General features: G+C 44.5%; 1 protein-coding gene across 7 annotated transcripts in view; it reads left to right on the top strand.

Moving 5' to 3' along the window:
- The window catches only part of camta1a (calmodulin binding transcription activator 1a), a 275,197-nt gene that overhangs the window by 249,805 nt on the left and 9,654 nt on the right, over nucleotides 1–15,738 (top strand). For 6 of the 7 annotated variants that reach the window (XM_076740402.1, XM_076740400.1, XM_076740401.1 and 3 more), the window contains 6 exons: nucleotides 382–508; nucleotides 1,062–1,196; nucleotides 14,403–14,626; nucleotides 14,836–15,032; nucleotides 15,141–15,219; nucleotides 15,375–15,723. In XM_076740402.1, the coding sequence (XP_076596517.1) occupies nucleotides 382–508; nucleotides 1,062–1,196; nucleotides 14,403–14,626; nucleotides 14,836–15,032; nucleotides 15,141–15,219; nucleotides 15,375–15,723 (1,111 nt within the window). Of the gene's footprint in view, nucleotides 1–381; nucleotides 509–1,061; nucleotides 1,197–6,276; nucleotides 6,439–14,402; nucleotides 14,627–14,835; nucleotides 15,033–15,140; nucleotides 15,220–15,374; nucleotides 15,724–15,738 lie in introns of those variants that run through there. The other variant, XM_076740403.1, reaches the window with a different exon arrangement.

Below are 15,738 nucleotides of genomic sequence, written 5' to 3'. Positions count from 1 at the left end.
TCTGTCTGGATAATAACATCTAGCACCAGCTAAATGATAATAATGATGATGTTTGACCCCCTTTTTCACCACTCTCTGATAATGCACAGTCTTGTCATTATTAATGTTGTAACCAGCAATACCCTCCTCCAACCTCTGGAGGGTAGCACAACACCTTAACCGCAGTGTGGGCTGAGCGTTTTATGCGTGTAGATGAAATGATGTTGGTTATCCACATGATGGCAGCAGAGATCAGGATGAGGGAGTTAATTTACTTCACTTAGTGTCATTCTTATCTTTGTACACTAGATGGCAGCGCACAGCAAATAATGTAATCAGGGACGCTTAAAACTTGATATGGCAGGTTATGAGTTTGTTTTATGCCTCTGTCCTGTTTTTCAGGGTGGAGTTAAGGTGCTGATCACCGGGCCCTGGCAAGAGGCCAGCTCAAACTACAGCTGCTTGTTTGACCAGATCTCAGTCCCAGCCTCTCTCATCCAACCAGGGGTGCTGCGCTGCTACTGCCCAGGTGAGAGAAGGGACGCTTATGAGGAGGTTTCAGACATTTTTCATCAGCCAGGAGCTGCTGGCGTGTTCACTTTTACTACTGGCAGGCCAATGTTTATCATTAAAAAATATATATATATCATTAACTAGCCTGTGGGTTGACGATATGCAGACGTCAGAAAGATATTTTGTGCATTTCTTATCCCTTGGCTTTTTAAGGGACACAAACGCTTTTTAAAATTAATCTCAGCATTTACATATTGAAATACTGAGAGTTCAATTCTGTAACAATGAGTGTAATAGTCCTGTATGAAAAGTAATAATTTGTCTATCAGACAGTCAAAAATTCATTTAATTAAGTTAAGATGTGGCAGTTTAAGTCTGAGGTGACATCATGTGAGTCGCTGCATTAATGTTGATAGTTATGGTCACGTTTAAACTCTGATGTCGTCACTTAATGTAAGCCTTAAATCATATTTTTTGAGCCAGATACTGATAACTAAATCTGAACACGTGACGGTGACTGTGTACATACCTTACATGAACTGAATTCTCGTTCTCCTCCTCCTCTCCAGCTCATGATACAGGTCTGGTGACGCTACAGGTGGCCGTCAGTAACCAGATCATCTCCAACTCGGTGGTGTTTGAGTACAAGGCCCGCGCTCTTCCTTCACTGCCATCATCCCAGCACGACTGGCTCTCGCTGGATGGTAGGTCTCCCCTCAGTCTGACGTTTTGCTCCATTGCCCTGACTCTGTCTCTCTGCCCTCTCTCATTTTTTCCTCTCTCTTTCCTTATTATGTTTTTATCTTACTCCACATCTCCTCCTGTGGCCGTGTTTATTCTGCTAATTTTGATTAACGATCTGCTGGACCATCATGCATGATAAATCTTCTCTCTAGCTTTGCTTTAAGCTAATTTGTCACAGCTTACACATTCACATGCATTAGCTTTCCCTAGAGCCAAACAAATCTGCAGGATATCATTAAATTCTGTAAAAGATCAATTGTGACCTTAATTCTTTTTAGAAAAACACATTATATATATATATTTTGTGCAATTAGATGTGAAATTTGCCGTTGAACAAAGCATTGCTGTTTCCACTGCAAACATTTTCAGCTTCAGTTTTTATTTTCATTTTTGTTTTTCTCCTCAAGGGAGGGAAGATCTGTTATATAAGCTTGTGGCTTCTTGACCTCTCCTGACCTATCTCTTATCTCTTATCTGGATTTTGTGCAGCCTTATGTGTGTGTTAATAAAATAGATAAATATATATACATACATACACACAGTTACAGGGTTAGAACAATGATAAGAGGATAATGAGTGGAGAAAAAACATGTGTTTCTAGCTATAAAACATGCTGGTTCTTTCATCCTTGACCAAACATGATAAATGTCACAGGAAAATCCTTGACTTGGCTTCTTCTGCTCAGCACGTGTAGAGACTTAGTGTAAGTAAGAGCCTTCAGAATTTTTTTATTAGACTTGTTGGAAAGCACCTTTTGAGAGCCAGACAGTAAATCAATATTTTTATTTATCAGCTTTTACTGCAATTGTATTGTTATGACATGCAAAATTATTGGTTTACAAAATTCTAACATCCAAATGAATGAATTAGAGCAAACTGCGCTTTAACGCTCACTTGATTAATTGAATTTTTTGTTACAGATGTGTGAAGAACACAGCTCATTGCCACAAATGAATATCAATTATTACTATCATTAATATTATACTATAACACATCTGACCTTACGTAATTCTGCTGTATTCTTAAAAATATCAATATCTGATAAGTATTGTTATTAATACTGTGATATTGATTTCAACCATAGCACCCAGCTCCACTAAGAGAAACTGATTTGAGAGTTAACACTGTTGTGTTAAGAAGTGTTGAGTGGCACCTTTTCAGTTTTACTTTGCAGTCTGCTGTTGTGAGATGTGCAAATGAAGTAGCATATGTCGTGTTTAAAGCTCTATTTAAGGTCAGTTCAGTGGAAGAAAGGCTCAGTGGTCTCATCTCTCCTGTGTTACAATCAGCCAATAGGAAAGATATTGTGTATACAGCAGTGCAAAAGCACAATGACACATTTTTTTTTATGAGTATTTGCAAATGATGTCAAGTGTTTTATGTGATCCTGTTAAACTAGAAAAGCTTTTGTAGATCAGCATTCTTGAGGTATTCTACATGTAACAATAGGTGCTGCAGGGTTGGCAAATTTCCATTCTGTTTAAATTCAGTGCAAGTCTGTGAGTCAGAAGACCTACTGAAGACATGTTCACCAGAATGTAATGAGTATGTAAGTCATTGTATGTTTGTCTATGTGTGTGTGTGTGTGTGTGTGTGTGTGTGTGTGTGTGTGCGCGTGCGTGTGTGCGCGCGCTGCTGGGGAGGCACTGCTGCAGTGCTTGAGCATTGACAGGATAAAGTAGGGCACGGCGAAGCACAGGCTCACAGGACAGCTGCATTGCAGACGGCCCTTGAGGGAGTGGGAGTGAGTAATCGAGAGCTGGCGGCTCCCATACACGGCAGTACCGGTGGATCCCTCCGCCATTCATACCCTACTGCCTCACTGGCCCATTCACAGAACCAGTTAAGGAGGAGCTGACTGTCTCAGGGAAACACGGCCCACCCTATTACCTTACTTATATTAACCCTTTGTCTGCCACTATTTTGTTTCATGCAGTCTTCCTTTGAGGATGACGGTGCTATGATTGCATTGGGATTTTTACTTGGAAAGTTTGGCAGGATTTCAGTGTAATTTCTCTCTGTTGCATCCTGCTATCCAGGTGTTGATAAATCACTTGTCACTACAGTTATTACAGAAGTCAAGTCAATTTTATTTACGTAACCCAGAATCACAAATCACTATTTGCCTCAAGGGGCTTCAGAATATGACACATCCTCGTCCTTAGACCCTCAGGATCTCTTTCCCGGGACAGACAGACATGTGATGGGTGCCATGTGTAGAGAATAGAACAGCAAAAAACATAAAATATACAAATGTCAGTGGCAAAAATACAGATATTCAGTATGTAGATTGTAAAAGAAAAGTGAAGTGTATGGATCCAGGAGCTCCAGGTGTCACCAGATAAGCAGCACCTGAGCCACATGACCTCCTCTCAGCTATGCAGACCTGAAAGGAGGACAGGCCACACAAGCACAGGAGTGACAGCACAGTGTTCTCACACATAGGAGAGACAGACAAACACACAGAGAGGCGTGAGAGACATGATAGCATGCCAACGAGGGAGAGAGGGAGAGAGGAGGAGAGGCTGAATATCCTGGGGGACGATGATCTCAAACCGAACGTCTGGATGAGGCCAGCCAGGAGAGAGAGAGGTTCCCGGATGGCCGATGGTCCGGCAAACATGAGCCTGAGTGAATAAAGAGGAGAAGGAGAAGAAAACTAGAGAGATATGGAGAAGAGACAGACAGACGCTTACAGCTTGGCAGCTTGTGGGAAACAGAAACAAGACCAACAAAAGGTTAGAGTGATTCAGAGATTATCAGAAGTTGACAGTTTGTTTGCTGATTTCTAATTGGCAGGATAAATATGGACCATGAGCACTAAATTTGTTAGATTAATTGAGAGTGAGACTGACCCACTGTAAGGATGATGTTAACAGGGACGAGGCCTGAGGTACCAAAGGATGAGCACTAATTGAAAATTGGGGCAAAAATATGAGTTTTTAGCGTAGATGTAAAGGCCTCAAAATAGTCAGTCTGTTATCAACAGGGAGATTATTCCAGAGGAAAGGAGCGTGGTAGGACAGGCCCTGTAGCCTGCTGACTGGCTGGGGACAGACAGGAGCCTTGTTTTCTGGGAGTGCAAAGCATGGACTGGGGTGTAAAGAATAATGAGATCAGACAGATATGAAGGGGTGAGGACATAGACAGTTAATGTGGAGAAAGACATTTGCAGTGTTGTCAAAACAGCAGAAAATAAGTTGAAAATCACTTGATGCTGAGATTGTGTGACATTTCAACAGAATATGACATATGCAGGAGATGCTTGTGTGCTTTGTTCCATCGCTGTGTACACAAACGCTGTAACAAGTCGAGCTGATGTGGCACCATGTGAGTTTCTGTGTTTACCTGTGGGGCAAAGCCAGAGGAGAGGGTTTGCCAGAAGGAGTGGGGAGGATTCTTTCTGTTGAAGTACTGAAATGTGCCACTATCACACATGATGGATTGTCACTGTAGGACATGAGTGCGTCCATCGGACGCTTGTGGCAAAAGCGTGTGTGACCAGCAGCTTCAGGACCACCGCACTGTGGACGGCGACTGCGGCGCAGAGCGCACTTTAAGCTCCATGTGGGTTAACGCAGGAGATTTATGGGTCGGTTTGCCCTTGTTTACCCCTTGTTATCACATAAAAATTCAATTTCCATTGTGATATCTAGACCACGTAACTTATTTCAGAAGTAGGGCAAGATAATCACTTGGGCATGTGTAGTTATCACATCGATAATGTCCTCAGTGTTGAAGCACAACAGGAGACGCAAGAAGCGCTGCACATCCAGCAGAATAATGACAGCAAGCCATTTAGTTTACCACTCTCAAAACACTGATGTGACAAGATTCCTGTTGCCCACCGTGACTGTACAGACTCACACTACTTAACTCCTACGGTCAGTCACCTGACATATAGGCTGCTGGCAGTACGTGCCATACGTATTTTTACGTATTTATTTTATAAGTCCGCAGCGGTGTGCTACACAGCTTTTGTGAGTTGGTTCTCCCACGGAAGACTCGCTGTGCTATGATGTGCTAATGGCACAGCTGCCTGCCTGCCTTGATTTGTCATAATGCAGAGTGGGGGAAGGGGCGCTTTTCTCTGCAGCACTGCAGGTACGGAGCCATGGGCAGGACAGAAAAGCTGTCGGAGCCGCAGAACACTCATCGTCCGCCCCAAATAAATCCCCGAGCTCAGATCCCACGACCCGAGCCGGGAGAGGTTCGCTGGGAACTGCCAAATTATAGCCCCGCATAGCGGCATGCTGACTGTTAGTGTTGAAGGGAGCGCATTGACAGTACTGACTCTGAGCCTAACTACACCGGCGTGACAAACGGCAGACCGTACACACAATGCAGGAGCGGAGGAGTGGGCGTGTTTGGGTAAACATGGTAAACTACCGCAAACAGAACAAGATTTAGCACAGACGGCTGCTAGCCTGGGAGAAGACGAATCCAGTCGTCTTTCCGTTGCACCGACTTTCTCCAGAGTGGGAGAGACTCCGTGCGGGCGCACGGAGAAGCGAATTTACGCGCACAGGCGTCGAGCAGAGCAAATCTATTTGATCGACAGAACTTCTCATTATTATTATCATAACAGCCAAAGAACAACTAATCATAAGACATGGGCGAGCTTTGAGGAGCAGGACCACGGCTCGAGGAGCAGGCGGCAAACGGGAATTAGGGCGTCTGTTTACCGGCGGCACGTGCGCACAACGTCTCCTGGCAGCGGTGTTTGTCATTTTACTGCAGGCTGGGAAAGCAGCGACTACTAGAAACACAAGGAAAGTGTGTATGTGTGTGAGGTGAAACAAGTGGAGAGGAGGAGGGGGCTATTAGAGGAAGAAGAGTAGTGAGTGGTCTTCCTCTCTCTCTCTCTCTCTCTCTCTCTCTCTCTCTCTCTCTCTCTCTCTCTCTCTCTCCTCACGTCGCTCTCTTCCCTCACTTTGTTCTATTGTTGACGAGTGCTCTGTTGAGATTGAGATTCAGTCCACACCAAGGATTTATATTTTTATTGTTTCTGCGTGTAACACCTTGCAGTAGCCCGACCGTCAGACTGTGGGGGCAAAACTGCAATTTGAGTGAGATGCAGCTTTGGTTGGACTTCTCTGGGTCAGGATGCCAGTGAATGAAACCTGCATTTCCTAAAAGACAAAAGAGGCAGGATTTTTTTGGCTTTGAGCTGGACTCTACCAATGGAAAATAAAATAGAAGGTTAGAAGTGTTAAGTTCACCCTATGGCTGTAGTGCTGTGCTTGTGCTGTGTTTGTGTTGTCTTTGGGCTGTTTTTAATATTCTGTGCGTTTCTCGTGTGTGCCAGAAGAAGTTGGAGTGACACGTTTCTTCGAACAATCCCGCATGCTCAGTTATCGTGTCTTAATGTGGCCCCACCGGCTCTGTGCTGTGGCGGAGTTGGAAAGAAATCGCCTATTTTGACCACATGCTTTCTTCAAGTGTTTCATGTGACTCTGCCTCATTGCAGAGCGCTGGAGAGTTGACGTTGGTAGTAGCCAACTCCTGACTCACGACTAGTGCTTGGACATATTCAAGACACCTCAAGACGCCTTCAGGGACAAGGACATTGTTTTCCTGGCGTTTTGATCAGCGAAGGAAGTTAACTTACGCCTCTCGTGCGGCTGTTTTTCCAAGTCTTTGTACTTTGGGCAAAAACCGTTTTCCACATTTCAAAGATTCATGACTCTTTTGATAGTTTTGATCTGTTTGCTCTGTTGAACTAAACGGTGAAAAACTAAAGTGCTGTTTCACGTGTTGTTCAAAGTCTGTAGCGCATTAGAGGCTTGTCGCATGCGAGTGCTGCTCGGGTTATCGGGTCCAGCGTGTCGTCGGTGAAATCTCCTCGTGCAGTTGTTTCATAGTTCAGGTTGTATTCGGGGCTGACCTTATCAACAGCATGGACTGACTGAGCAATTAAAATGGTGCGAAAATAAAATCCACACGTTGCCACAATGGTCCATCGTCAGGGCTGCCGCTCAGCGCTTCAGCACCACGGATCTGTGAACAGCGACTTCACTTTTACCCCGTTTAGTCCTCCAAGTTCGCTTTGGTTCACCACTTTCCAGACTGTTTAAAGTGAGGCAAATTCAGATATACATTTATCTACCTGTTGCTCGTCTGTGAAGTTTTGAGTATATGCAGGGCATGGAACGAGATGCATTTTCCATATTTTAGCCCCCTGAAAGAACCGTGAGAGCAAAGTTGGATGGCTTGCAGAATGTGCTTTGCAAAGTTTGCTTTACATAGTTTGAATGCATACATGCATTTATTGTCGTAATCCCAAGTTTTTGACCACTTTAATGCAAAGTGGTTCACTTAGCACAGCTGGCAGCAGGAGGAACAGTTTGTATCTTGGTTTAATTGCACAAAACAACATGCATTTTTTTGTACTAGTGGTAGTAGTGTTAGCAATATAGTAGCACTTGTAGTAGCTGTGTTTGTGTTGCAGAAGCAGGAGTAGAAATATTAATACTGATAATATCACCTTAGCAATACTTTTGTCCCCTTTGCAGGACATATTTGGATACATATGGGAGCATGAATGTACTGTATATGTGTATTATATGGCCAATATGTCAACTATACGTAACCTCCTGGGACATTAAAGACTATATATACATAACATTAGTTGTGGAAATGCTGTTATATCATTGTGTTAGATAGAGTGTACTGCTGTTCCTAACAAAAATAACAGCACTATTATTAGGTAATGCAATTTTAGGGGCAGCTCTGTTACTGTAGCTGTTGTCTTTGTACCAGTAGTGGTAATAACGAGCAATAGCGATAGTAGTAGTACTAGTAACAGCAGCAGTGACGTGGGAATGCTTACATTCAAAGGTGATGGATCACCCCACGCAAGAGGTTTTAAAGAGATAGGTAGCTGTAAAGAGGAACAGTCATTTGGATGGATCACATCATTTCTCGCTTTTTATACGCCTCATATTAAGTTTCCCAAATAATTAGCGATGACCTCGCTTAAGGTGGCCTTATCGTTGTTGACTTCTGTTTCACTTTTTACTTACAGTAGTGGCACTTTGTGTATTAAGCATTATAGTTCATAAAGTTGCGAGTCCAATACATGGTGGGTAGAGAGGAAAAGAGCGAATCCTTGTCTGTGTAATGCAATCCAATATATAACAGTCATGCAGTAAATTGCCAGTGAAGCTTACAGTATCACATGGAGTTTGTGGTGGGGCTGTCAGGGAGGTGTCAAGTAAACCCTCTGGTAAATTTTAAAGCTAAAGTGTTGGTTTGCATTAGGTTACATTATGTTATGCATCAATATATCTGTGCTGTAATGTGAAATATGCATTATACTGTCCACATCTGCGGTAACAGGCTCCAGTCTGTTTATAAACCACAAAGGGATAATGCATGTGTCTGTATTCTTAGTTATTAATAACTATAATCCAGGGAAAGTGCTTCTTTTATGTTGTGTTGAAGCATAGTTTTTCTTTTGTTGGCCTGTCTGCTAATGTGCTTATCATATTCAGGTTCCTGCTCATGCTGTGCAGCTGTACCCATCTGAGCTGCCATAAGGCCAAATTGAAATAGAGAGGCTAATATAAATAGTCTCAAACCAAGCATACATTATATCACACTCAAGATCAAATGGCCCTGAGTCTCAGTCTCTGTCTCTGCTCACTCTCTTGTCCGTCTGCACTTAGAAATCACGATTGTTGCTACAGTACATTATGCCACAGACAGGAATCCAGAATGTGACAAAAGACTGAAATACGACTTTAAGCACAATGTTGAAAAAAGATTGAGAGAAAAAATCTGGCTCAGAATCCTGTGAATGCATTTAGCCTAGCTGTGTTGTCTTACTATTAATGGAAAGTTTTGGAGACGTCCCGTCCCTTGGGCCTCTGTGTTTTATATCAGATTGATTCATCTTTGAAATTATTTCTTCACTCATTTCACATTTGCACTCCCGCCTGCAGCTGCTGTGTCAAGCGGTACATAGTTATTAATGCGAATAGAAAGCTAATGATACGCGCTTGTTCCTGTGTCAATCGAACATCTATAAAGAATCAAACTACCCTATTCTCCAAGACAAAAAACCAATACTCTATCACTCTATTAGTGTGATAGTGGATGACAGTAAATCCCCAAGGTGTGCACTCTTGGCATTTTACCTTCAATGTGACACAATATATCTATTCAGCATTCAGACTGGACTCGTATTGACCTATATAGCTGGACATATGCCAGTAGGTTAAGAGCTGCTTCACCTTTGTGGCAGAACAGAAAAGTATCCTTCAAACATTGTGACCTTTGTTTGCAGTTATTAAACTTCTGTATATGGTTCTTTGTGGAAACAGTGCTGAAACAGAAGTGTCTGATGGGACTTAAAGCCTCTTAATATTGTCTCTTATCTTATTTTCCACGTGTTGCTTGTAATTTGTTGATAGACCTCAGGAGGAGAATTCCGGTGATGTTCAGTCTTGAAATCAAAATGTCGACATCAAAGCTGATTGCCTTGCGTGTGAGGGATTTCTGCTGTTGTGTACAGGTTGCAGTTAGTTGCACGCGAGACCAGTAAAGCCATAAGAACATTTGCTGACAGAATGATTTTGGATGGAGGGACGGGGAGTGAAACACGGTCGATCACATGACAGAGAGGAAACAGCAAGCGTGCTTTACAGCATTAAAGAGGAAAACTAAATCTGTAGTGATCATTTTCTTTTGCTTTGTTTCTGTAGAGTCCGCATGCCCCCCATCCCCCCAGTCTGAGGGGTTTCCTCCAGGTGATCCAGTTTCCTGCCACAGTCCAAAGACATAGAGATTAAATGAACTGAAACTCCAAATTATGCATAGGCATGAATGTGAATGCACTTGTTTGTTTGTGAGTGTTAGTCTTGTGATGGATTGACAACCTGTGCAGAGTGTACCCTGCCTCCTGCCCGTCCCCCCGATGACCCTGAACAGGATAAGTCAGACAGCAGATGGATGGATAGATGGCATCCTTAAATAGACTTGATGCCATAATAACAGATTGTACAAAAAAAAGATGTCTCCATTACATCTTATTGCTTATTCTTTGTGCCCTTTAAATCTTCTGTTTTCACTTTGCTAACAAGAATGAAAAGGAAGAAAAATAATAGAACAAAACCACAACCAGTCATTACACTATGTCAAAGTAACGTCGGCCTTTAATCAGCAGACAGCGTGTGTTCCAGCTGCGAGGGCTGCTGCCAGATGGCTTGGCCCCTTCCCCTGCACGGTCACAAATACCAGCCCCTGTCAGTCAACTCACACAGGGACCCAGAGGGAGGCTGCCCTCCGGTCTTTCTGCTGGGTTACATGTGAGAAGTTGACTGACTGCAGAGAGATAATGAGGTCCAGCACTAAACTTGATTGGCATGAACACAACCAGAGGTTCAAAAGTGAGGATTAAAGATGTCCTCCTACACTCTATCAGAAGTTCACTATATTAATAACCCTTCTGCTGTCTTCTCCTCTCACTTCACCCTTGTCCTTCCTTTACCTGTAATCTCTCCTGCTGTCTCCTTCCTCCCTTCAGCCTGTTCTCACTCCCACTGTGCTCCACTGAGTGTCAATAAACAGCCCTGTCCTTCCTTCCCTTATCCATCTGTATATCAGCCTGTCTCACGAGGAGCTGCTGCCATGCCCCACAGATGAGACAGATCACACGGGGCAGGGCTGTGATGCTGTGTTGGTTTAAACCCAGTGCACAAATTACAGGTCCTCTGCTCTTCTCTCAGAGGACATGAGTGTCCTCTGAGAGAAGACTAATAAGAAGCAACAGCACACAGTGACACGTAACAGTCATCACATGCTCTGGAACGCTCCTGACTTCCCTCTCTGGACTGTGACTTTCCTCATGCAGCCCAGCTTCTTAATCTGTATGACGGGACCAGGTCATGGGCCAGTGTCTATTGGGTCCCGCGATGACAACACTAGTAATTTATTCTAATGAGCGTTGGTCCCAAGGCAAGAGACAAAATTACTCATTTGGGTTATCGGTCATAAAAGTTCAAGACCTCTTGTCACAGAGTATTATGTGGGTGTTTTTTCACATTCCTTATGTGTGGTGCTCTCTTTTCAGCCAAGGCAAGTGTCACTCTATTAAAAGCTCCAAAGTGTGGTATTTTCCCATCCTCTCCAGGCTTCTGTCCCAGAGGTGAGAGGTTTTCCTCTCACTTTTAAGGAGAGACAAGTCAGGTCATCATTTAGCAACATATTCAGTGTAATTTCAAAAAGCACACTCCAATTGTTATGTAACAGACTGTGCCGAAACTCACTCTTAACTCTCTTAGCTGTTCTCATTAAAATAACTCTCAATAGATAGCACTTAACACTCCACAGTATTACCCACAACAGAGATGAGTTCAGGTGGATAGAAGTGTGAGAGAATTGATGGACTATGAAAATCAGTGTTGGTTTTTATTCAGGAATGTGAATTGAATATGAATTCTCTCTCTTTGTGTGTTTTTCGTATCTGATTTGGATGGGGAAAGTTAGCAAGGGTCCAAGTTCTCTCGGGTTATATGACACCAAGAGCAAAGGGAAGATGTACAATAAATCTCCACAAGCAAGGGGATTGGACCCATCTGGAGTAATGTAGCCTGTCTTTGGAAGACATATTTATGTCAGGTTTACAGTTCAATTGACAAAGATTAACTTTCATTCAAGTGCTCTTGATATAATGAGTGGTGGTCTGCCTCATTTTTGTACTGTACTGCTTTTGAAAATAGCATGTCACAGTCTGCCCTAAATGTGTGAGAGTGACCACGTCTGCTGCCACACACCGTCACAAGGGAGTAAACCGGAGAGTGGGAGGGCGTTAGTGCCGTCACCGTGTTGTTACAGTTCTGTTTGGCTGCTCACCTTCCATTTCTCCTCCCTCTCCCCTCCCACTCTCTACCCCCATCCTCCCTCTGCAGTGGACGTGCATCGCATTTGGAGCAGCAGGCAGCAGGTGGAGATGACATCATCTGCACTGCAGCACACTGCAGCACTGGGTCTGAACAAAGACATGTCAGCCTACTGCTAACTATCCCCTCCTCTCTCTCTCCATCTCTCTATCTACGTCTCTTCCCCCCATTGTCAGCCAGAGGGAGAGGGAGAGCATAGCCTTGTACCAAGGCAGGTTGTAGTGCTGTGACCTATCTCAACCCTCTGACTCTCCTCCTGACACCAGCGCTCAGTCTCGAGCAGGCTCTCAACTCTTCACCTCGCCCGTTTCCACAAGTCACAGTGTTGATAGGTGAAGAAGAGTCCCACATAGGAAGAAGCATCACAAACACTCCTGCTGGATGCGAGAGTGGTCTGCTGATCTGACAGCAGGCCAGCGTAGACAGTCTACAGCACGCACAGAGATCGAAGGCAGAGACCTCAGTGTTGTCCTCCAAGTCCATTATTCATAGTGCAGCATGTTGTCACCGAGAGCAGTAATTTACCAGCCGGTGACATTATGTTTTTCTGTCCAATGATAGCAGTTACTTGACCTCTTTTACAGTGGCTTATAGGAGGTCTGACTGTGACATTAGCTCTCCACGGAGCCCTGAGCCATGACTGCCAAGATACTGTAAAGCGCAAATGTCACCAGGTCGTGCTGCGAAGGCTCCCCACTTGGAGTCATTAGGTCCCCACCAATAGCGTCAACGCTGCGAGAGGAGAGTAGGCAAAGTGCACAAAAGCACAGGAAAGAAGATTTATGGACTCTATTTTTTCATTGTTTGCCTTTTTCTCTCCTTTTTTTTTTTTTTTTTTTTTTTAGCTGGAGTACTGAGTCCTTCTCCTCCCCTTCATCAATAAGCCAATAGCACGCAGGCAGACCATACACACACAGCCATGTTCCTGTCGCCTAGTTACCGCTCGGCAGCAGGTTGCCACAGAAACGGCCTCATAGTGGCTAAATGGGGAATGCTAATGCGGTCTTCGATGCTCCCTGCTGCAGTGGGCTCTCTGTGCCCATCCCATCCCACTGTCTGTACACAGCATACTTTGTGTGTGTGCGTGTGTGTGCGTGCATGCATTCACACTGACAAGTGTTTGTTGTTTGTTTGTGTGTAGGTGAGTGTTTGTGGGAGGGGGGGGTCTCGGTGAGCATTATGTGCTATAATCTTACGTAAACTTATTGCAACAGGTTTAAATTGCAGTATTTATAAGCGTGTGCACGTTGTAATATTAGTTACTCAGGGTTCCAGTCTTCTTAATTTCCCATCCTGTTTATTTGTTGTGTCTGTTTCACTAATTAAAATACATTTACGGGTCTTTAGAAATCACTTGCTCTCCCCTATCCTCACTTAGGTGTTGAATTATACAGTGTGTTCTATATGTCTGGCAGAAAAAACGCTGTGAACCAGAGTAGGGACAACCCCTAAAACTACGCAGACTGACACTGGGGAGAAAGCAGTAGTTGCCTCCTAAGCAGCATGTAAACACTCACAAGTCTCATACACCACCATCCATCTTGATGTATGGAAAGGTGTGGTTTTCAAGGACTCTGGATAGGTGCAGGTTGTGATTGATTCTGCACTGTCCTACCATACGTGCTCGTGGAGCTGGGGTGGTCTGGGACTCCTTGGTTCTAAAAGGGTGTACTTAATCAGATGGAGAGGGTCTTCAGCCCTTTGTGAAAGGGTGGACGCATTTAACATGGCCCCACTCATTGGCCAATCATTCACCCTGCATTAGTCTGCTTGGGCTGTGCTTGAGTGGTGCAGGAGAGATGGTGGCTGTAGTTTAGTGATGGCAGCCATTAGCAGATGATTGATGGGCTTTAAAGGTTATTTTGGTAAAGCCAATTGTTTTGATGAAGTCAGTGATTGATGTTATTATTTTCATTCACATTACGGGGAGATTAATAATAATTATAAAGGTTTTTTGTGTTACAGCTGCCAGTAGAATATTAACTTGCCATCAGCTTTGCAGTATCTCAGAAACATACTTGTGCATTTGTTCTTAAATGGTTGATTGTACGCCTCATGATGTTAAGCCCCAAGCCACTGCGACAGTCTCAATGCTGCTCCGAGCAACATATTTGGTGCAGCTTGTGGTGCATACTGTGTGATCATTTGTCTTGTCAGGACGCAGGGTTGTTTGCGCTGGTTATAGCAAAGACAGCCATTTTTTTGCACAGTGGATGCTACTTGTGTGCTGACGTGTTCTTCTGTGTCCCACTGTTTGCCTAGATAACCAGTTCAGAATGTCTATCCTGGAGCGCTTGGAGCAGATGGAGAGGAGGATGGCGGAGATGGCCAGCCACCAGCAGCCGAGCAGTGCAGGGAGTGGCGGAGCTGGGGGAGGAACAGGGGCAGGAGGAGGAGGAGGGGGAGGAGGAGGAGGAGGAGGGGGAGGAGGGGGAGGAGGCGGAGGCGGAGGAGGTGGAGGAGGGGGCAACAACAGCCAGTCACAGGTAAAAAGCCACATCACGATACTCATATGCTGTGCATAAGAACAGTCATTGTGCATGTGACAGTACACAGCAAGCACATTGTGTACATTGTGCCATTAATGATGGACAGAAGTACAGTATAACAAGCACATACATATTCCAGAATTGAGTGATTTTTTTACTGTTAATATACAATAACCAATGACGATTTCCCCTTTTGTGTATGTGAGTGTGTATCTGGCCAGATGCAGGCCAGCAGCTCCTTTGAGAGCCGTGTCGTGGTGGTCTGTGAGAAGATGATGAGCAGAGCTTGCTGGGCCAAGTCCAAGCATTTAATCCACTCCAAGACCTTCAGAGGCATGACACTCCTTCACCTGGCTGCAGGCCAAGGCTACGCCACCCTCATCCAGACACTCATCAAGTGGCGGTGAGTACAAAACACTCTACATACTGTATAATGCCGCTTTGGTTTTTTAAACGGTGTGCACCAAACTAAATAGCAGTGAGATGCTAATTGTTTTCTTCTTCCATCCAGCACCAAACATGCTGATAGCATTGATTTGGAGTTAGAAGTGGACCCTCTCAATGTAGATCACTTCTCCTGCACGCCTCTGGTAAGAGAGCTGAAGTTAACACTGAAGAAAATCCTAGCTTGTGTGATTTGTGGTGAGAGACACCTGTGGTTGGTGTAGATTGATTGTCTGGTGCGATGAACCCACTAACTCTGCTTCCCTTGCTGTTTTTTCTCGTCTGTCTGCTTTCTGTTCAGATGTGGGCATGTGCACTGGGTCACCTGGAGGCAGCAGTGGTTCTGTATAAATGGGACAGACGTGCCCTAGCTATCCCAGATTCTCTGGGACGCTTACCCCTCTCCATTGCCCGATCTCGCGGCCATACCAAATTAGCTGAATGTCTGGAGCAGCTACAAAGGGAAGAACAGCAACCGCCAGCCCCTCTACCACCCACAACTCGCATGTCTTTCTCCCCAGCCCCCGACACCCCCACCACAGACAGCTGGATGGTCAGCTGGGCAAACAACAGTGTAGTAGCACCCAGCGGCAAGAAAGGGGGTCCCGCCACCACGACAACCACATCCAGCACCACAAACCTCAATCCAGGCCAGTACAGTTTTC

This window comes from Chaetodon auriga, chromosome 10, assembly GCF_051107435.1.
Source record: "Chaetodon auriga isolate fChaAug3 chromosome 10, fChaAug3.hap1, whole genome shotgun sequence".
Taxonomy (NCBI): domain Eukaryota; kingdom Metazoa; phylum Chordata; class Actinopteri; order Chaetodontiformes; family Chaetodontidae; genus Chaetodon; species Chaetodon auriga.
Note: the sequence above shows the minus strand (reverse complement) of the source record. Positions and strands in the feature narration are given on the sequence as shown.